Source organism: Pantherophis guttatus, chromosome 13, assembly GCF_059756535.1.
Source record: "Pantherophis guttatus breed Tessera chromosome 13, ASM5975653v1, whole genome shotgun sequence".
NCBI lineage: Eukaryota > Metazoa > Chordata > Lepidosauria > Squamata > Colubridae > Pantherophis > Pantherophis guttatus.
This window is the reverse complement of record NC_142075.1, coordinates 17802015-17823042: the sequence shown is the minus strand read 5'-3', so window position 1 is coordinate 17823042 and position 21028 is coordinate 17802015. Positions and strand designations below refer to the sequence as shown.

The following is a 21028-nucleotide window of genomic DNA, read 5'->3' as shown; positions in this document are numbered from 1 at the left end:
ATACATTGGAATGCTATGATGGTAATTCTTAAGATGGGTAATTCTTAATAAGAATTCTTAATAAGAATTCCCCACCTTAAGAACATTAAGGTAGTTCTTAATGTTTGGACAAAAACATTAACAAAAACTTCAAAAAAGTTGGGTTGCAGCTTATAATGAGAATGCATCATATTATTTTCCAATTAATTTTAATTAGCAGTTGATTTTAATTGGCTGTATTTTAGTTCCAACCGTTTCTGTTTTCTCCCTCTATACAAGAAACTCCATCCTACGCACGGATATAGACGTATCTCCATGATTGAATCTCCAAGTTCTTTTCTTTCTCAATCAATCTCACCCCACAATCAAACTAAAAACTGTGAATTGTCACCGGGTGGGTTTTGTAGCTCTTTTATTAATAATTATTTTTCAATGTTAAGTATAAAAGTGACTATTCAAGATTTGTAAAAAGTAGGAGATCGTGACTACAGAGAAATGCACAGGGGTCAAATGTAGGCTATAGATCATAATGTCCCAGTCTTCTCCCAGTATAGATAATATTTTTATTTTTTTTCTGAACATACCTGTATAAAAAAATACTCTGCCTGGACTGGTGCAAGTTTAGCAAGAATATGAAATCCACGGAATGAACTAAAAAAAGAAGAATGGTTTTTATTGTGACTTTTTGACAGTGAATCCTTGTTGATATGAATCAAGATAGGTATGATTGGATATGTGTTACATTATGTCACGACATAACTGGAATGGCACTGAAGTGACTCCGGATTACTTGTGAATGGTCCTCGCTGACCTCAGTGCATTTGGATTGTCACAGAAATTTCATCACCAAGTTTGTGTATACAGTTAAGTAGTTGGTCTTATAAGCACCATTATAAACCCCTTGCGTGAAGGGCATTATTAATCTAGTTTACAAATGCTTCATGGATAAGAATAGCATGGTTACAGTATACACACACCTTAATTTACATGTACTGTATTATAGATATAAACTGAGATAAACTACTGAGCTAAATTGGGGTTGATCGATGGACTGAGTAATGGCAATTTCTTTGGCTTCTAAATGGTGTATATATTACAGTGCATTTATAAAAATCTAGGTTGGACATTGTTTTCTAGCACCAAATCGATTACAGAAATGGCTGACCTAGTAAGATGTAGCTGGAGAAGCAGATCTTAAGATAAAAAGAAAAAAGGAAAAGAAAAAAGAAAAGAAGAAGAAGAATCTATTGACGGACTTGTGGTCTTGCAACTTTTGGCACCTGTGTGCTGATCAGCCGTTGGCTTGACATCTGTGACCAGCTTCCAACAGCAGTCCCGAAATTCAAGATTCAGTATCTCAAAAATTAGCTACACTTACAAGAAGCCTGAGAAAAAAAGTGATGGTTGTGAGCTACAGTTTTCTTCCTGTACCTTTACTTACGTCAAACTGGAATAGCGCTCACGTGTCCAAGGGAAATACATGACAGCTTGTTCCTGCGATATGGAGAAACTTAACCGAGGAATAAAACATTCAAGTCTCACCCCAGCTATCTTTGGCTTTCATAATTTTTGGTCTCTGGTTGGTGAATTAATGAAGCATAATTTCAATGCTCATTCTCAGGCTATCTCCTAGCTCCCCACTGAGGTAGTCTTGGTCGTGCTTGTCTTCCAATTGAAGGAGCTCCTTCCTTTTGTAGAGCGGGATGCTGCTGATGTGCAATGAGTATATTCCAGGCGTTGGTTTCTTTTTAGCTAAATGAAGGAAGCTGACCCCTTCTTTCTGATTTATCCGGAAGAACCCGTTTTCGTTCCCGTGGTCTATTAAATATCGGTTGTGGTTGGTCAGGGTGGTGAGAGCGGGGATCAGTTCCAAGAGGTGATCCTTGTTGTTAAGGCCGGAGATGTTGTAAGATAAGACGGCTGGTTTTTCAAGGTCCCAGCTGGCCAGGTTGACAGTTGCATCGGTCCCCAGATGACCCTGTAAAAAAAAAAAAAGAACAAGGTGGTTTAGATTTGTTACACCCAGGAGTGGGCTGCTGGGGGTTCGCAGGAGTTCGGGAGAACCTCTAGCTAAGTTTCTGTGCAGTTCGGAGAACCCCCAAATCTCATTCCTGGACTCGGCCAGCCCACCCCTCCCAGGAGTCCCCACACGGCCTGTTTTGGATGCAGGTAAGAGAAGGGCACACGCGGAGGCTCGGGGAGGGCGAAAAACGACCCTACTGGAAATTCAGGAAACGGGCCTGTTTCCAGCCTCCAGAGGGCCTTCAGAGCATGGGGAGGCCATTTTTGTCCTCCCGGAGGCTTCAGGAAAGCCTCCGGAGCCTGGGGAAGGCAAAAACACCACCACCTGCCATCATGGTGCAGGAGGCTGATTAGGCCACGCCTACCATGGCCATGCCCACCCAGCAAGCGGGCAGAGAACCCCTTGCTAAAATTTTGGAAGTCCACCCCTTATTGCACCAGGTGATAAAGGATAAAGTTGCGACTCACCTCTGTATCCAGGGCATTGGTTTCATTTAGGCCTCGCCGTTTCCTTCCCCTTTTTGGATAGCCATTGATTTTGCAATCATAGCAGGCTTCTGGAGAAAGAGAGCTATCATCTACTTCACCGCTGAGGGGTAATTCATGGTTCTGACCTTTCCCTAGCCCCATTCCAGCCACGCAGTGTCTACAGAATTTAAAAGAAAGAAAGAACAGACATCAGACAGGCATTAAAGAAGAATAAGTGTCGCTCCCGGTTGAAATGAGGGATCCTTGGTATTCTCCGAGCTTGATTGTTTTTCTTGCAGGCATTTTATTACCCAACTAGGGTAACATCATCTGTTAGGATATGGTTTGAGCCTAACAAATTGTCCAGGCAATATATGTGTTCTGTGACTTTAATATGAATATGTATTGTGTGACTTTAAAGTTTTACTGCTGATTCATTGTAATGCTGAGTCATGCTGTAATTAGATAATCACTGGTTGTAAACGTATTTAAGAAAGGTACTGTAAAGTATTCAGTTGATGATATGCTACCATTGTGTGTGGAGTTGCTACCATTGTGCTATCATCGTTGGATGGATCTGCTACCATCGTGGTTTGTGAACCAGAGTGAGTTTGTTATTCTAACCAACTACTGTTTGTGTGGTAAGAAGAGTTTTTGTATCACTGGACTGATTTAACTGGCAAAGAGTTGGATTGATTTAAAGACTATGAGATTGTTTTTTCACTATAAGTAAACTTTTGATAAACCAGTTTGCACATCTCTTATTCATTGCTCTCAGCAACGTTTCTCTGTGTTCTACACTCTGCTGGTTGGTAACACAACAATATCCTTAACATCATCAATGCTAGATGATTAGATGACGTTACCTAGTTTTGGGTAATGAAATGTCTGTAAGAAAAACAACCAAGCTCAGAGACAGTTTAGTCAAGACAATATTTGGCATTTTGAACTGATATTCATGAGCTCTTTTTGATGTCACAGAAGGTGCGTCAATTTATTCTAAGCAATGATTTGAAGTGCAATTTTATTTTTCTATGAAGTGTTTTGAAGTTACAACATGTGGTGTTAAGGTTTTACCAGGAAATCTCTGATAATTATTCTTTTTCTTTATCATGTTTATATTGGCCCATAATTGGATCTTATTGTTATAAATTCCCTTGAAAATTTTAAAATGGGCCTCCAGAGCCCGGGGAGGACAAAAACGCCCCCCCCCATGCTGCAGGAGGCTGACTAGGCCACGCCCACCATGGCCACGCCCACCCAGCAACCAGGCAAAGAACCCCTTGCTAAATTTTTTGAAGCCCACCTTTGGTTGGTCTGTATTAATCTAAAGGGAGGTTTTTGGGGTTTTTTTTTTGCTGTAGATCCAAAAGAGTGTTCTCACCCTTGTCCTATTCGGAAATACCCCGGTGGGCAGCCACAGACATAACCACCTTCCGTGTTGGAGCAACCGTAGCTGCACGGAGCTTGAGAGGAGCCGCACTCGTTCACATCTTGGCATTGCCCACTGAACTGTTCAAAATTATATCCCGTGGGGCACATGCATTTGTAGCTTCCCAGCGTGTTGTGGCAAGATGCTCCACCGCAGATATGAGAACTGAGGCATTCGTTTTCATCTGGAAGAGAAGCGAAGAAGCTTTGATCGTCATTCTAATCATCCCTTGAGAAATTTAGTCGCAGCTATCTCGTTTATCTCATAAATATCCTGCACACAAGTAGATTCAGACGCAAGGATCCTGTCTATCCATGACTGAGATGGGACTCTCCTCTCCTCCCCTCCCCTCTCTCTCCTTCTTCGTCTCCTCTCCTTCTTCCCTCTCCTCTCCTCCTTCCCATCCTCTTCTCCTCTCCTCTCCTCTCCCTTCCCCTCCCCTCTCCTCTCCTCCCCTCTCCTCCTTCTTCCTTCCCTCTCCTCTCTCTCTTTCCTTCCCTCTCCTCTCCTTCTTCCCTCTCTCCTCCTTCCCATCCTCTTCTCCTCTCCTCTCCCCTCCCCTATACTCTCCTCTTCTCTTCTCTCTCTCTTCCCCTCCCCTCTCCTCTCTCTCCTCCTTCCTTCCCTCTCCTCTTCTTCCCTCTCCTCTCCTCCTTCCCATCCTCTTCTCCTCTCCCCTCCCCTATACTCTCCTCCCCTCCCCTCTCTCTCCTCTTCCCCTCTCTCTCCTTCTTCCTCCCCTCTCCTCTTCTTCCTCTCCTCTCCTTCTTCCCTCTCCTCTCCTCCTTCCCATCCTCTTCTCCCCTTCCCTATACTCTCCTCTTCTCTCCTCTCTCTTCTCCCCTCCCCTCTCCTCTCTCTCCTTCTCCTTCTCCCTCCCCTCTCCTTCCTCTCCTCTTCTCTCCTTCATCTCCTCTCCTCTCCTTTTTATGTCTTCAAATCACTGTGCAGGCCTGAACCATGCAGTTTTCTTCGGAACATTTTGGAAGTGATTTGTTGTTGCCTTCTTCCTAGGGCTGAGAGACAGTGACTGGCCCAAGGTCACCCAGTTTACTTTGCACCTAAGACAGGACTAGAACTCACAGTCTCCGTTTCTAGCCTGGTGCCTTAACTAATATATCAAGCTGGCCCTGTAACTAAATAATTATTATTCCTTATGCCTGGGTTATGGTTTGTCATTTTGATTCTCATCCAATTCATGGGGTGCGCAAAATATTTGCGCTAATGCCAAAATTACTGAACGCCTTTCATTTTCAACACCTAGTTAAACAGTCACATATAGTTAAATCAAGATAAATGAACAGCTAATTTTTACAAGGATTTGTACAAATTATGTTCATTGTTTATCTAATAAGGGCTAATTAAAAACTTGTCTTAAATGAATACAGCCAATAATTTATAGAATAATGCATATAATACTGGATTCATTGTTACTCATATATCTTCCAGATGTGTAGACTTCAGCTCCGAAAATTCTCAGAAATGGCATTATTGTCTGGAAAATTCATCAACCTTAAGTCACATAACTGATAGTGCTGAGTTTGAGGAAACTTGGGGAAACTATATAAAATGATTTATTTCAGAAACTCACTTACGTTAAAGCGTCTGCAAGTTCTTCCTTTGAACTAAACAAGATTTATCCTTTAAAACCTTTATGTGAAATATAATTCAGTGGCTCTAGTATTTTACACAGGAAGCAATTCTACTGGACTGTGAACTAAAACAGGCCACTTGAATTATTTCATATAACCTGATTTATTTTGTGACATAAACTATATTTCCCCCCCCAATTGTTACAGTACCCAAGCTAGTTTGTGACTTTCAAAAGGAACAATTAAAAAAGAAATGACATGAGGTTGCTTATGAATTTGATTCATAAACTTTGAGTCATTTGCTTACTTGTCTTTAACAATTGTGTGTATGTTACATCTAATAGGGTTACTTTACCGTTCTGTTATGCTCTGTTAAAAAAAATCTCCTTACTTTACCTATTTCCTTCTGTCAATCTACATCAGAGGTGTCAAAATCACGTCGTCACATCGTTGTCACGTAATGTATCATGATATTTTTTCCCTTCACTAAACCGGGCATGGGTGTGGCCAACGCGTGAAGCATCCACCCCGTGGGCCGCGAGTTTGACACCCCCTGATCTACATCATGAGATCTGGCAAATGGATAAAGATAATACCCTGTTTTGCCCAAAATAAGACATCCCCTGAAAATAAGCTCAATCGGGCTTTTGAGCACATGGCAATAAGGCCAAGCGCTTATTTCAGGGTTCAAAAAAAATATAAGACAGGGTCTTATTTTCGGGGAAACATGGTAACTAAATAAAAAGGGATTTTAAAAGAATAAAAGTATTATCCAAAAATTATGGATGGAAAACAGAGGGAGAGAGATGATTGCCCTGCCTAGGGCTAATTAATGAACTTGTGACAGAATGGAAATTTGATCTGGGAATTGATTAGCTCATTTATGGCTCTAAAATAGAACCAATTCTAGGTCAGATCTGAAGCAGCAAGAAAAACAGCTGGATTCATTTTTCTCTCCTCTCTATTTAATGCAACTTGTATTTGAGTTTAGCACATGATGCTTGTTGAGAGGAGAAGAAATTGTGCGCCAAGGCACAAATGAGATAATACTGGGGGGAAAAAGGGAGAGTTTTTAAAAAAGTATATAAAATGGCACCAAAGAAAAAGTTCAGTTTTCCATACACACCACACACACACCATGTTCTTCCAAAAAGCTTTTTCGGCTTCATAGTTTAGTCCATAGTTCTGCGATTTCCTGATATTGTAGTTTTCCTACCAGCCCTGCTTAATTTTTTTGAGCTCTGCCAATGTCAACCAGACTGCACAGGTTTTTTTGCAAATACCACCAAGGTTTCGTTTGCAAAAACCAGAACAATGATGGTGTTCCAATTACAGGGAGTCCTCGACTTACATCAGATCGTTTAGTTAAAGTTACAACAGCACTGAAAAAAGGGAGTTTGCATTTACGACCGTTGCAGTATTATCCCCATGGACATGTAATCCAAATTCAGATGTTTGGCTACTGACTCATATTTATGACAGCTGCAGTGTCCCGGGGTCATGTGCAATGGTGGGCTGCAAATTGGTTTAACAACCAGTTCTGCAAGTACGTAATTTGCATGTGCACACAGACTTCACGCGCACACGCGCCTAACGCACTTGCGTGCAGCGTTCAAAATGCAGCAATTTGAAGCTCAGCTGCTTACTTTCTAAGGCAGCCCCAGTAAGTAGAACAGTGGAGACGTGGAAATCAGCTGTGCCCCACGAATCAGCTGAGCCAGAAAGAAGGAAATATAGGGCAGGATAGGGCGGGGCCAGCTGATCATTGGAACTACCGGTTCGCCAAAACTGGTCCGAACCGGCAGCAGCCCACCGCTGCCGGTTGGTCGTGCAACCTTTTGCAACCTTCTTAAAAGCAAAATCAAGCGGGAAATAAGATCCACTTAACCACTCTGTTACTAACTTAACTTGCAGCGATTCACTTAAAAACTGTGGCACAAAATGTGGGCAAAATTCACTTAGCAAATGTTTCACTTAGCAACAAAAGTGTGGGGCTCAATTATGGCCGTAAGTCGAGGATTACCTGTAATGGTGAAACTCAGCAAAACCTGAAAGGGGCCAATTGAATATTTAATTTAAGCTGTATGTGTTCAATCTTTCATTTAAGAAAAAAAACCAGTATGCTTGAGTAACTTTCCAATTCTTTTTTTTGTACTGAAAAGTCCACGTTCCCAACGGGCAACCGTGTACAAGTGAGAGCAAGTTTTCTTAACCCTAACTAAAACCAGAAACCTCCCTTAGATAGAGGTGGGCCACAATAAAAATAAAAAGACATTTTTTTAAAAAAAAGCAAACCAAGCCAAATGATGGTCAATTGTTACATTTTGAGTCACCGTATATATCTCCGGCTGTTCCAATTAACCAATTAAGTTAGGTGCAATGCTGGAAATAACCCCGAAAATGAGTTTCCTAATTAAAATTGGTTTTTTAAGAATATTCTTGCTGTATCGCAGGAATAATGTTCAAGTCATTTTGCATGTCTCGGGAGAATTACTTTTGGGTCTACCCGTGAATTAAAGAAAGCAATTTTCTCTAATTAGCGGTCTTATTTGCTAATGTCAGAAACACCAACCAGCACTACATTCTGGACCAGAAACAGAAGTGCTGGTTGGCACCTTTAAAGTCCTACGGGTCATTACTACGGGGAAACCAGGTGTGGGCTGCTGGTGGTTCACAGGTGTTCGGAAAAAACCTTTAGCTAAGATTCTGTGCAATTTGGAGAACCCCCCAAATCCCACTCCTGGCTGGTCCCACCCACCCCACCCCACCCCTCCCAGGAGTCCCCACACGGCCCGTTTTGGATGCAGGTAAATGCAGGGCACGTGCAGAGGCTCAGGGAGGGTGAAAAACAGGCCTACTAGAAGTTTGGGAAGGCTGGAAATGCCCATTTCTGGCCTCCAGAGGGCCTCCGGAGCCTGGGGAGGCCATTTTCACCCTCCCGGAGGCTCAAGAAAAGCCTCCAGAACACGAGGAGGGCAAAAACTCCCCCCCACACACACAACATGGTGCTGGAGGCCAACTAGGCCACACCCATCCTGGCCACACCCACCCAGCAACCGGGCAGAGAACCCCTTGCTAAAATTTTTGAAGCTCACCCCTGGAGAAAACCAATGTTTTTCTGAGATTTTTCTAACTGACTTTGCCCGTTACTGTTCCAGCTAGGCCAAAGGGCTTCTTCGACAATCTCATGTGTTTCCCAAAACTGCACAGGAAATTACTTCGAATCAACTAAGCAACAATCAACCCAGCCAAAATTTAATTGCCAACTCGAGAAAGGGACTTGCGTGCTCAGACATTAAAAACGAGACTTGCCAACACATTGGTTCCACTGATAATGTTGGAGGTACCCTTGTGGGCAGCTACACCTGTATCCTCCAATTATATTCTGGCAACCATGCTGGCATCGGTGATTTCCATCGCATTCGTCGACATCTGCAACAACAACAAAAAAAGCATAGATGGAAATATTTTGGATTACTTTGTTGGGGGGAAAAAAACCGGTCCCGTCATTCAAGATTCTAATGGAACACCCACATAGATATAATTACCAGTTGACTTCAAATGCATTAATTAAGCCATGGTGCATTTAAATGCATTAATGAGCCATGATGGCACAATGGTTAGAGTGCAGTACTGCAGGCTACTTCTGCTGACTGCCAGCTGCCTGCAATTTGGCAGTTCGAATCTCACCAGGCTCAAGGCTGATTCAACCTTCCATCCTTCCGAGGTGGGTAAAATGAGGAGTCAGATTGTTGGGGGCAATATACTGACTCTGTAAACCACTTAGAGAGGCCTGTAAAGCACTGTAAAGCGGTATATACGTCTAAGTGCTATTGCTCTATCTATCTATCATCTATCTATCTATCTATCTATCTATCTATCTATCTATCTATCTATCATCGTCTGTCTGTCTGTCTGTCTGTCTGTCTGTCTGTCTGTCTGTCTATCTATCTATCTATCTATCTATCTATCTATCTATCTATCCATCCATCCATCCTTCCTCGAAGCCACTGAACCCCGGTGGCGCTGTGGTTAGAGTGCAGTACTACAGGCTACTTCTGCTGACTGCTGGCTGCCTGCAATTTGGCAGTTCAAATCTCAAGGTTAACTCAGCCTTCCATCCTTCCGAGGTGGGTAAAATGAGGACCCAGATTGTTGGGGACAATAGGCTGACTCTGTAAACCACTTAGAGAGGCCTGTAAAGCACTGTAAAGCGGTATATACGTCTAAGTGCTATTGCTCTATCTATCTATCTATCTATCTATCTATCTATCTATCTATCTATCTATCTATCATCTGTCTGTCTGTCTATCTATCTATCTATCTATCTATCTATCTATCTATCTATCTATCTATCTATCCATCTATCCATCCATCCATCCTTCCTCGAAGCCACTGAGCCCCGGTGGCGCTGTGGTTAGAGTGCAGTACTACAGGCTACTTCTGCTGACTGCTGGCTGCCTGCAATTTGGCAGTTCAAATCTCACCAGGCTCAAGGTTAACTCAGCCTCCCATCCTCCCGAGGTCAGTAAAATGAGGAGCCAGATTGTTGAGGGCAAGAGGCTGACTCTGTAAACCGCTTAGAGAGGGCTGTAGAGCACTGTAAAGCGGTATACAAGTCTAAGTGCTGTCAATATTAATTAACACGCAGGACAAGATAAAAGAGCAGAAGGTCATGTAAGTTCTCAAGAGTTGTACCTTCGCAGGCGGCACCACTTTGGTCCAGGGAAAAGCCCCGCTGACATTCACACGTAAAGCTTCCAGGAGTATTTTGACAAACTCCCTTTGATCCACAAAGATTGACGTCAGTGGCACATTCATTGTTATCTAAAAGAAATACATATGGATATTAGACGAGCTCTCCTTTACTGTGTGTGTGTGTCTGTTCAAGGCTTCTACAATGAAAGGAAGAGGAGGGACAGTTTGGTCTAGTGGTTAAAGCATCAGGCTAGAAAGTGGGCGTCCATAAGTTCTAGTCCCGCCTTAAGCATGAAAGCTGGCTGGGGGATTTTGAGCCAATCACCAGGAGGTGGTGAGTTCTAGTCCTGCCTTAGGCATGAAAGTCAGCTGGGGGATTTTGAGCCAGTCCTTCTCTCTCAGCCAAACTCATTCCACTGAGTGGTTGTTGTGGGGAAAAATAGGAGAACAAAGTTGTGTTGATATTTCTTGTCACTCACCAATACATGCTGAATGATGTTGAGTAAAGCCAGGAGGACATTTACAAGTAAAGCCTCCAATAGTGTTGACACAAAGAAACTGGCAGTTGTGTTGCTTGGTTGCACATTCATCAAAATCTGAAAGGACAGCAAATTCATTTGTTCAGGTTTTGCTCCTCATAAAGACAACATGATAACATACCGCAACTATCTATACCAGTGATGGCGAACCCTTTAGAGACCGAGTGCCCAAACTGCAAGTCTCTCTCTCTTGCATGTGTGCATGCGCGCACACGCAGCAGCAACTCAAACGTAGATAGGGCGGATTCGAAAAAGTCAACACCCTCCTAAGCATATCGATGGGCTAGGAATCTGTTGGCAATGTCCATTTTGCTCTCCCAATTCATAGAGACCTAAGCCTAGATAAAGGGCAGTGGTGAAATCCTGCCGGTTCTGTCCGGCTTGAGCGAACCGGTAGTGGCCCGTGGTTTGGTGAACTGGTAGCGGTGGCAGCACTAGGCTCCACCCATCTGCCCAGACGTCATTTCTTCCTGGTTTTAACATGCGCAGAGGGTCAAAAATCGGACGTGATGATGGCGCGCGCACTTCCGAACTGGTAGGGAAGGTAAGTAGATTTCAGCCTTAATAGAAGGGCCTAAGATACCATTCTGGACTTTCCACAGAACGTGGTAAAGGGCCGTTCGAAAGCAGGTAAAAAATGCAAGTAGAAAAATAGGGACCACCTTTGGTGGGAAGGTAACAGCGTTCCGTGCGCCTTTGGCGTTGAGTCATGCCAGTCACATGACCACGGAAACATCTTCGGACAGCGCTGGCTCTTCGGCTCATGGAGATGAGCACCGCCCCCTAGAATTGGGAACGACTAGCACATATGTGCGAGGGGAATCTTTACCGTTACCTTTTATACTACTTGCATACTTTTCAGTCTGGGCCTGAAGGAAAACGAGCGGATGGTTATAAATATAAATATAAAGATCAATCATTTTTTTTCTTACCTTTGCAGCTTCTGCCATCTTCCTGCAAGATGTATCCTTTCGGACATGAGCATTGATAGCTCCCCTCTGTATTTTTGCAAATAAAATTGCAAGGCTTTGGAGACAGGTTGCACTCGTTCAGATCTGAAGTCAAAGAAGAAACCAACATTGTTCGCCGAGATGAATTTTAAAAAAGGGAGGAATTAATAATAATAGGTACAGGTAGTCCTCGACATACGACCACAATTTGGGACCGGGCTTTCCACTGCTAAGCATGGTGGTTGTGAAATTAGTTGCCTCCAATTTTACAAGCTTTTTCTTTCTTTTTTTGCCAGGGTTGTTAAGTGAATCACTGCAGTTCTTCAGTGAAATGAGTGCCTACATTTAGAATAGAATAGAATAGAATAGAATAGAATAGAATAGAATAGAATAGAATGGAATGGAATGGAATGGAATGGAATGGAATGGAGTGGAATGGAGTGGAGTGGAGTGGAGTGGAGTGGAGTGGAGTGGAATGGAATGGAATGGAATGGAATGGAATGGAATGGAATGGAATGGAATGGAATGGAATGGAATGGAATGGAATAGAATAGAATAGAATAGAATAGAATAGAATAGAATAGAATAGAATAGAATAGAATAGAATAGAATAGAATAGAACAGAACAGAACAGACTAGACTAGACTAGACTAGACTAGACTAGACTAGACTAGACTAGACTAGACTAGACTAGACTAGAATAGAATAGAATAGAATAGAATAGAATAGAATAGAATTCTTTATTGGCCAAGTGTGATTGGACACACAAGGAATTTGTCTTTGGTGGATATGCTCTCAGTGTACATACGGAGAATAAAATACATTCATCAAGAAAAAAAAGATACAACACTTAGTGATAGTCAATGTTACTAATAAGCTATCAAATCGTACTAGGAGACAAATAAAAACAATATAAATTGAAAGATACAAGCAACATGGTTACAGTAATAAGTGGGAAGAGATAGATACTAGTAAGAAAGAGAAGAATAATAGTAATACAGTCTTCGTAAATTATTTGACAGTGTTGTGGGAATTAGTTGTTAAGTAGAGATGGCATTCGGGGAAAAACTGTCCTTGTGTCTAGTTGTTCTGGTGTGCAGTGCCCTACAGTGTCGTTTTGAGGGTAGAAGTTGAAATAATTTATGTCCAGGATGTGAGGGGTCTGTAGATAAATACATTTGTTTATTTAAATAAATAAACAAATGAATTCATCTGACCATTACAGAGAACTTCTCCAATGACTGCATGAAGAATTCTCTCTAGCTTTGCGTAGAGTGTCAAATTCCTGCATTCTGATGGTAGGGACTGGTGAGAGCCAGCTGGCAACCGACAACGTACCTATACAAAGTGTGCCCATTATATCGGTGGTGTAGCCTTCCTTGCAGGTACAGTGGTACGCTCCTTGCTCATTGACGCATTCTCCGTTCCGACAAACGTCGTGAATCACCTTGCACTCATCAATATCTGTGATTCAAGAAACAGGACTGTAAAGAAAGCAAAACTGAAGAAATATTTTTTTTAAAAAAAACCCAAAACAACTCCCTCTAGCATCCTCTTCTTCGGATACTTTCATAGGGGAAAAGCAAAAATACTGCTGACCAATGAAAAGAGATCATCTTCCATTTTGCAATCTTATTCAAAATGGTGAAGAAATTAGAAAGGGCGGTTATAATTACTGAAACTAGGTTCATTTTCTGTCTCAATGACTGTGGTTCCCCAAATGTTAAGAACTAATCGGAAAATAAGCCCTAGCATGATTTTTTTTAGCATGCTCGTAATATAAGCCCTATCCCAAAAATAAGCCCCAGTTAAGATCCGTCAGCCAGACGGATGCGTTTAGTACCGTATTCTGGTTCGGTAGTACCGTACCAGAAAATAAGCCCTAATGGGTCTTTTTGGAGCAAAAATTAATATAAGACCTGGTCTTATTTTCGGGGAAACACGGGTACTAAGGCTGCCAAGATCGGCCCAACATCTCTACTGGATTCTGGGTGAGCATCCTTCCCTAACTAATGTTGGAAGTAGAACTCCAAGTTGGCGCTGAACAGAAGCCGAGAGGTAATCAGTGACAAGAATGAAACCGTGGATCTCAAAGTGCTTGTTAGACTTTGCAAACCCCTTCCCAACTGGATCCCTCAAACTCAAACACAAGATCTATTGCCCTACAATTCTGAATGTAGCCACCTCCCTTGCTAACTATCCCAATAATACAGACACCTATTTTATTATTAAACATTGATATTTGGGGAAGGTTAAGTTTCCAAACAATCCTTGTTCTAGAACCTTTTGGGTTTTTTTTCCCCCACCTTCTCCAGTAGTGGTCAGTCCACGGCCGAATGGACAAAGCTTCTTAAACGCAATGGTGCCCAGGAATGGGCAGATCTCGCAATTGGGTCCCCATCCTCGCCCGCCATCACAGCAGCACTCCGATTTGGTCACCGGATTCCTGTTGCTCGATCCGATCTGGCACATGCTATGTAAGATTTCGGTGAAGCAGTAGCCTTCTCTGACGTCTGCAAAAGCAAAAGGATGTCGGTTGGAAAATGCCGGAAGGAAAAACGCCTAGCGAACGGAGGGCAGGACAGGGATTTGGAAGCAGGCGTATAAAAGGAAGAGCATACTTAGCCGTATTTAGGAAGTGGAGCAGGAGAAGTAAGGAAGTCAGGCAGCAGTAAGAAAGAAGGCATGACGTCTGAAGGAAGAAAAGAGAAGAAAGGACACCGAGTGAGGGAAAGAAAAAACAAAATAGGGAACTCTGCCCTGGTGATCAAATCTTGAGAAAGAAAAGATGGAGGTGCGATCAAGAGTTTAGAATATCCCAAAGGATTGTTACTCAACAGCAGAACAATTCAGAGACGATTCATATACAAAGTGGGGGGAAAAGCATTGATTGGGTAGATCAGCTTCAAATGAACCTTCCCCCTAAATCCAATTTACAGCTCCATTTCTATTTATTGACTTGTGAAATTTATTAGTTTTTGAAATTTATTTGCTGTCCAGCTCGTATCTAACGATTCTGGGTGGCATTTCTAGCCATAGATCTTATGGGTGTTGTGCAGGAAGGAAGGTGCTACCCTGTTTCTCCCAAAATAAGACCTCCCCTGATAATAAGCCCAATCGGGCTTTTGAGCGCATGGCAATAAGGCCAAGCGCTTATTTCAGGGTTCAAAAAAAATATAAGACAGGGTCTTATTTTTGGGGAAACACGGTACGCATGTATAGTAGATATGTGTGGGTAAAAAGACCATGTTGACTCCATGAACCATCAGATCTGTGGAGATGTCACACCAACAAATTGCAAACCCAAAGCTATCAGTGTGTAGAGGTGGTCCTTGACGTAGGTCCACAATGCAGCCCAAAAGTTCTGTTGCTAAGCAAGATAGTTGTGAGTCTTGCTCTGTTTTATGATCTTCTTTTGCCACAGTTGTTAAGTGAATGACTGCAATCGTTAAGTTCGTAATAGACCTGTATTACGAACTTAACGATTGCAGTCATTCACTTAACAACAAGTGAATCTGGCTTCCCCATTGACTTTGCTTGCCAGGAGGTCGCAGAAAAAGGGATCACATGACTCTCGGACTCTGCAACTGTCATTAAGTACATGCCAGTTGCCAAGCATCTGAATTTTGATCACATGATCACAGGGATGCTGCAACGGTCCGAAGTGTGAAAAACAGTCATCCGTCTTTTTTTTTCAGTGCTGTTGTAACTTTAAACGGACACTAAATGAATGATTGTTAAGTCAAGGACTACATATATGTTTTTCTTTTAGCCAGGTTTTTCCTACATAACCAAGATTTTTCTACAGCCCTAGCTCAGTGGCGTCACATCCACTCGATTCTGGGCTTTTTTTCTTCTGGCAGCCAGCAGGCCTTATGCTGCCCTATGCTGCCTAGTGAGAGACTTATATAGATCTATTTCTGGCTTGTTAGCCATCATCAGTAAGCCACACCCACATCTCATGTATCCTCCCTGTAAAGGTACAATATCTATTTTCTTACTTTTTCGTAGGTTTTATGTGTGTTTTTCTTTTAGCCAGGTTTTTCCTACGTAACCAAGATTTTTCTACAGCCCTAGCTCAGTGGATGTATATATATATATATTCAGCTGCCATTTTCTAAGCACTGTACTGAATAATAGTGAGTACACTTGTTTGAATTTGTCTACCATTAATTTTGTCACACTGCATATTTCATAATGCTTCCCCCAGTGAAATAGTTCTACTGCGTTGCCCTCCTGTTTTTCCTTCATATCCAGTGAAATCCTACATGGTTGTAAGACAATGGATTTTCATTTAAGTTTCATTTATGTGGAAATTGTAATCAGAGTTTGCAACTCGGGGAATATTGCAAACAAGGAATTAATCATCTTTATTCCTCCATCCTAATTGTGTATCATTCTAAAGGCTTACCTAGACATTCGTTCTGGGCTTCGTTGACAAGGAAACCATCTTCACATTCACACTGGTAGCTTCCGATGGTATTTATACACCGTCCGTTTTCACACAACCCAGGTTTCACCTGACACTCATTTTCATCTGTTTCAAAGATATATCCAAATGCAGTATTAGCTTACTGAGTTCAACGTTTAGCAGAAGAAACAAACAAACAAAGAAACCCAACCCTATTCATTCCAAAATAATAAATACTTATATCTTTTTTAAAAAGGCAATAAAAATCTGTAATTGCTACAAATGGAAAACAAGTGTAACTAAGATCCAATCCTATAGTCTTATTTATATGAATAGGTAGAAGAGAGGGGAGTTTTTAAAACTCTTAAATCATGAAACAGATTTCCACTGGCAATAAGGAGCCCTGGTGGCGCAGTGGTTAGAATGCAGTATTGCAGGCCAACTCTGCCCACTGTCAACAGTTCAATCCCAACCAGTTTAAAGTTGACTCAGCCTTCTATCTTTCTGAGGTGGATAAAACGAGGACTCAGATTGTTGGGGGAAATATACTGACGTTTATAAACTGCCCAGAGAATGCTGTAAAGCAGTATGAAGTACTATATAAGTCTAAGTGCTATAAATGTGAAAACTGAAATAACAAGATGAGTTTTTTGATGGCCACTCACCTATGCAACCTTCACCGTCTGGTCTACGCTGAAATCCTGGGCCACATATGCACATGTATGTACCGATCAGGTTTTTACAAATCATTTGCTTTGAGTCGCAGTCATGAATTCCTTCCTCGCATTCATTCTGATCTGAAAGTATTACAGAATCAGATACTGATTTTAAAAAATGAAAGTTCTCCATATTTTGAGAAGCATAACCCTCAAAATAGTAATGTTTCTATATAAAACCAGTGAGCCCGCTTCTACATTCCTTTGGAAGTAACTGTGTAAAAATCATTTTCCGTCACCAAAATTAAGGAGGGGAGCGCAAGTGAAATTCAGAAAGACCTGTTGAAGTTTTTATCCCTAAAATTTCAATATCCTCTGATAGACAATGAATGAAAACTAATTTTTATGTTAAAGTTAGGAAAGTTAGGGAAGGATAAGATAGATTGCCTTCTTTTTATTTACAGCTGTTCCTCATCACAATGTACTTCATGATTAATGAGGTAGGTTTTGCATTCGTTTTCTTCTTCCTCTGTTAAGTAAGAAGCTGCTTTTTATGGTTCCACAAAATTGGAACCATTAAGTCTCTTAAGAGTATTTTTTTCAGTTTCACAGGAAAAGACCCAGCTTCGTTAAAGATGAGACTTTAATTGATACTTTTCGAATGCATTTAGTCTTAGTTTACGATTGAGAGCTAGTTTGGTTTAGTGGTTAAGGCATTGGACTAGAAACTGGGAGACTGGGAATTCTAGTCCCGCCTTGGCAACAAAGCCAATTGGATGATCTTGAGCCAGTCACTCTCTTTCGGCCTGGAGGCAATGGCAAACTACTTTTGGAAAACCTTGTCCAGAAAACGACAGGAACGTGTCTAAGCCGACTCTAAAATCTGGATGTTTGAGTGATAGCCAACATATGATATCTAGGAATCGAAAAAAACATAATCAAGATGTGCAATTAGATGGTGAATTAAAGTCCAAGATGTGGTTATTATTCATTTATATTGCCTTGACTTCTTCTTTAGATCTTTTAGGATGTTACTGTATTGTGTTTAAATGTTGTCAGTTTCTCCTACCATTTCTGAAAGAAAACTTTTGCCTAGAAAACTGTAGAGATTTCTCCCGGCAGTCTCTGAGAATCGAATGATTTGGACGGAAGGAAAAAAACAAAAGTCTACAATCAGCTGAATTTTTATACAGTAAGGATTTTACCTTTGCACATTCGCCTGTCTTCTCTGAGCACATAGCCTGCGGGACATTTGCACTCATACGAGCCATAAGTATTCACACATCGGAAGGCACAGAGGAGAGGATTCTGGGCGCATTCGTTCATATCTGTATAAATTAACACAGCAGTCACTTGGGGAACAAATGAAACCCATTTGGAAAATAGTATGTGTGCCCAAGAAACAGATGTACAAAGTATAGAAATGGGTTGTTCCTAGAAGAGACCATTTTTTCTCTGTGCTGCAAGCATAGAATATAAATATTAGACTTGAGTACCAAATATGAATACTTTTATTTAAGTTTTGCCATGGTTGAGAGAAGATATAAAAGGTCTTGAATATTGATAAATACTATCTGCCTGTAATGCACAGATTGGATTTTAAAAAACCCTATAAGCTCCTATCAGGAAGACAATTGGACTTATGAGAAGCATAAAATAGACCAATATTTCTCAACCTTGGCAACTTGAAAATGTGTGGACTTCAACTCACGGGGGAATTTTGGGAGTTGAAGTCCACACATCCTCAAGCTGTCAAGGGTAAGAAGAAACACTGAAATAGAAGATTGAGGTGATGTGTGCCTAATTTCCTAAAGAGTCATATTTACCTTCACATGTCACCATGGGGCCTGGCTCAAAACCTTCTTCACAAGTGCATTCAAAACTTCCAATGATGTTGTTACAGGTTCCATTTCCACACGGAGCTCCAACAGCACATTCATTAATGTCTATAAGCAATAAAAAGCAATTGGAAACACAACTGGCGTTGCTTCAGAAAATTACAGATGTGTATTAGAAAAAAAAACCCAGGAAACTGTAAAGCAGGGGTGTCAAACGCTAGGCCCAGGGGCCAGATGCAGCCCGTGGGGTGCTTAGATCTGGCCCGTGGGGCTGCTCTGGAAACAGCGAAGGACTGGCCCGCAGTGTCTCTGCCAGCAAAAACGGAGTTTGGGGAGGTTGCATGTGGCCCTCCCGAGCTCTGTTTTCATTGACAGAGGATTGCGAGAGGCTGTCATAGCCAAAAACGAAGCTTGGGAGCCCGTTTTTTTCTGGCAGAATGCTCAGGCCACCACAGGCGCACCCGACACAAGTGACGTCGAGTTGGCCACACCTACCCCAGCCCCTCAGCCCGAGGACAACCCTGATGCGTCCCTCAATGAAATTGAGTTTAACACCCCTGATGTAAAGAGACGGGTGTCGGACCTGGAAGCCATCTTTTGCATTGGGCCTTCAGGCCTGCCACATTTACTGCTGTGGGAAACTGGAAGGGGGGATTGTATGAAGCCAGGGTGATATATAGTCATAATAACATTCCTTTCTCAGAGAGTCAAGGACATCTTGCCCTGTACCTGGGAGGCTGGACCTGGGAGACATCTCCAGTTGGAACGGTGCTATGATTGGACCAAGCAATGGACATGTGGGTGCTGGGCAGAGACTTGAACTTTCCTTTGGGTGGGGAAAACCTGGAAGCTTTCAGATTCGGGTTTTCCCAGATGTGCCAATATGATATCTCTAATAAAATGGAACTTTGAGGAAACTCAAGTTTCCTTTCATTGGGGAGGGGTGTTACTTTGAACCCTGACAATGGGCTTGACTTAGCCCTAAAAAGCTTAGGATTTCTAACAATAGTTATCTCTGCTCACCGACACATTCAGACCCTTGAAGCAAGTAGCCAAAAGGACATTCACAACGGAAGGAGCCATCGGTGTTGATACACTGTCCGTTCTTACAGTTGTCTGGATCTTGACACTCATTCGCATCTTAATCCCCATATTAAGCAAGCAGGAAGACAAAAGGGGGAAAAAAAACAAATACTCTGGTTTCAAACAGTCCCAATATCATTAGGTAATAAACAGAAGATTGAATCGTAGCAAAATACCAGCATAACATATTTTGTACCACTCTGTTGTCCCCTGAAGAATACCAGCATACTTTTATAATTATGCATAAGTTTAGAATTTTTATATGCAGGAATTCCGCAGGGACCTTCTCGGATTTTCTGCTACGATAGAAAATAAGCAGGAAATTACCGAAAACAGCAGGAATCCTCTCCATATAATACACATCGAGACAAAACACCCAAACATCTCCCCTTGAAGAGAATGGTTAGAAACAGCAACCCTGTAAAACCTGGAAGCCATCTTTCTACTTTTGTGCCACAAATTCTACTTTGTGGGAAAATGGGAGGGGGGATTGTATAGAGGGAAGAAGATATGTAGTCAAAATAGAATTCTTTTAGAAAGTCAAGGCCATTGTGCCCTGCAGCTGTGCTGAGAAGAATGAGGAGGTATCTTCTGTTCCGGAGGGTACCTGATTGACATGTGGGTGAGGGGCAAGGACTTGAATTTTCTCTTGGGTGTGGAAAACCCGGAAGCTCTCAGATTCTGGTTTTCCCAGATGTGCCAATATGACATCTCTAATAAAAGTTAGCTTTGAGGAACTTCAAGCTTCAGAGTTTGAGAAGGTAAAAAACACACCTAGATCGCCGAACCACCGGCCAAGATTGCTACCGGATCGGGCGATCCAGTCCGATCCAGGAGCATTTCACCCCTGACTAGATCTAAAAGACTAGATCTAAAAACTTCATGCTTTTCCAATGCTGAGAGTTTGTTTATTTCACAAAGCAAGGGAGATACTCCGATTAATAACCAAGAAGGCGTCATCAAAATCACTAAGAACATCAGAGTGATTTTTAGATGTGATAAAAAGAGTATCTTTAAGAAACCAACACGGGGGGAACATCAGAGGACAATAATATTGCAAGCTGAGTTGACTTACCAATGGGCTCACCATCCTTGCCAGTCAGGATGCCAACTCCAAATGGGCAGATTTGCTTATAAGATTCTGTAAATCAAACACAAATATGAAATGCAGAAAATCAACCGCGTACTTTTGTTTCAGAAAGTACATGTAAAAAAGGCTCCCATTTGTTTGTCTTTAATATTCTTTTGCAAACACCATATTTTTATACAAGTTCTGTAATTAATACAGGACCTTTACTGCCTATTGTACCAGTTAGAAAGATAAGTATTCGTTTTAACAATCTGATGAAAATTTGGCCTA

General features: G+C 41.8%; 1 protein-coding gene across 2 annotated transcripts in view; it reads right to left on the bottom strand.

The window, feature by feature from the left end:
* Nucleotides 1–374: 374 nt before the first annotated feature.
* FBN1 (fibrillin 1) overlaps nt 375–21028 on the bottom strand; it is a 189338-nt gene continuing 168684 nt past the window's right edge. For both annotated transcript variants that reach the window (XM_060693282.2, XM_060693281.2), the window contains exons 52-66: nt 20744–20809; nt 19609–19725; nt 18574–18693; nt 17953–18075; nt 16757–16888; nt 16092–16217; nt 13987–14193; nt 13019–13144; nt 11663–11785; nt 10671–10787; nt 10192–10320; nt 8806–8925; nt 3854–4085; nt 2470–2647; nt 375–1957 (exon numbers count right to left, since the gene is read on the bottom strand). In XM_060693282.2, the coding sequence (XP_060549265.2) occupies nt 1568–1957; nt 2470–2647; nt 3854–4085; nt 8806–8925; nt 10192–10320; nt 10671–10787; nt 11663–11785; nt 13019–13144; nt 13987–14193; nt 16092–16217; nt 16757–16888; nt 17953–18075; nt 18574–18693; nt 19609–19725; nt 20744–20809 (2306 nt within the window). In that variant the 3' untranslated portion in view covers nt 375–1567. The remainder of the gene's footprint in view (nt 1958–2469; nt 2648–3853; nt 4086–8805; nt 8926–10191; nt 10321–10670; nt 10788–11662; nt 11786–13018; nt 13145–13986; nt 14194–16091; nt 16218–16756; nt 16889–17952; nt 18076–18573; nt 18694–19608; nt 19726–20743; nt 20810–21028) is intronic.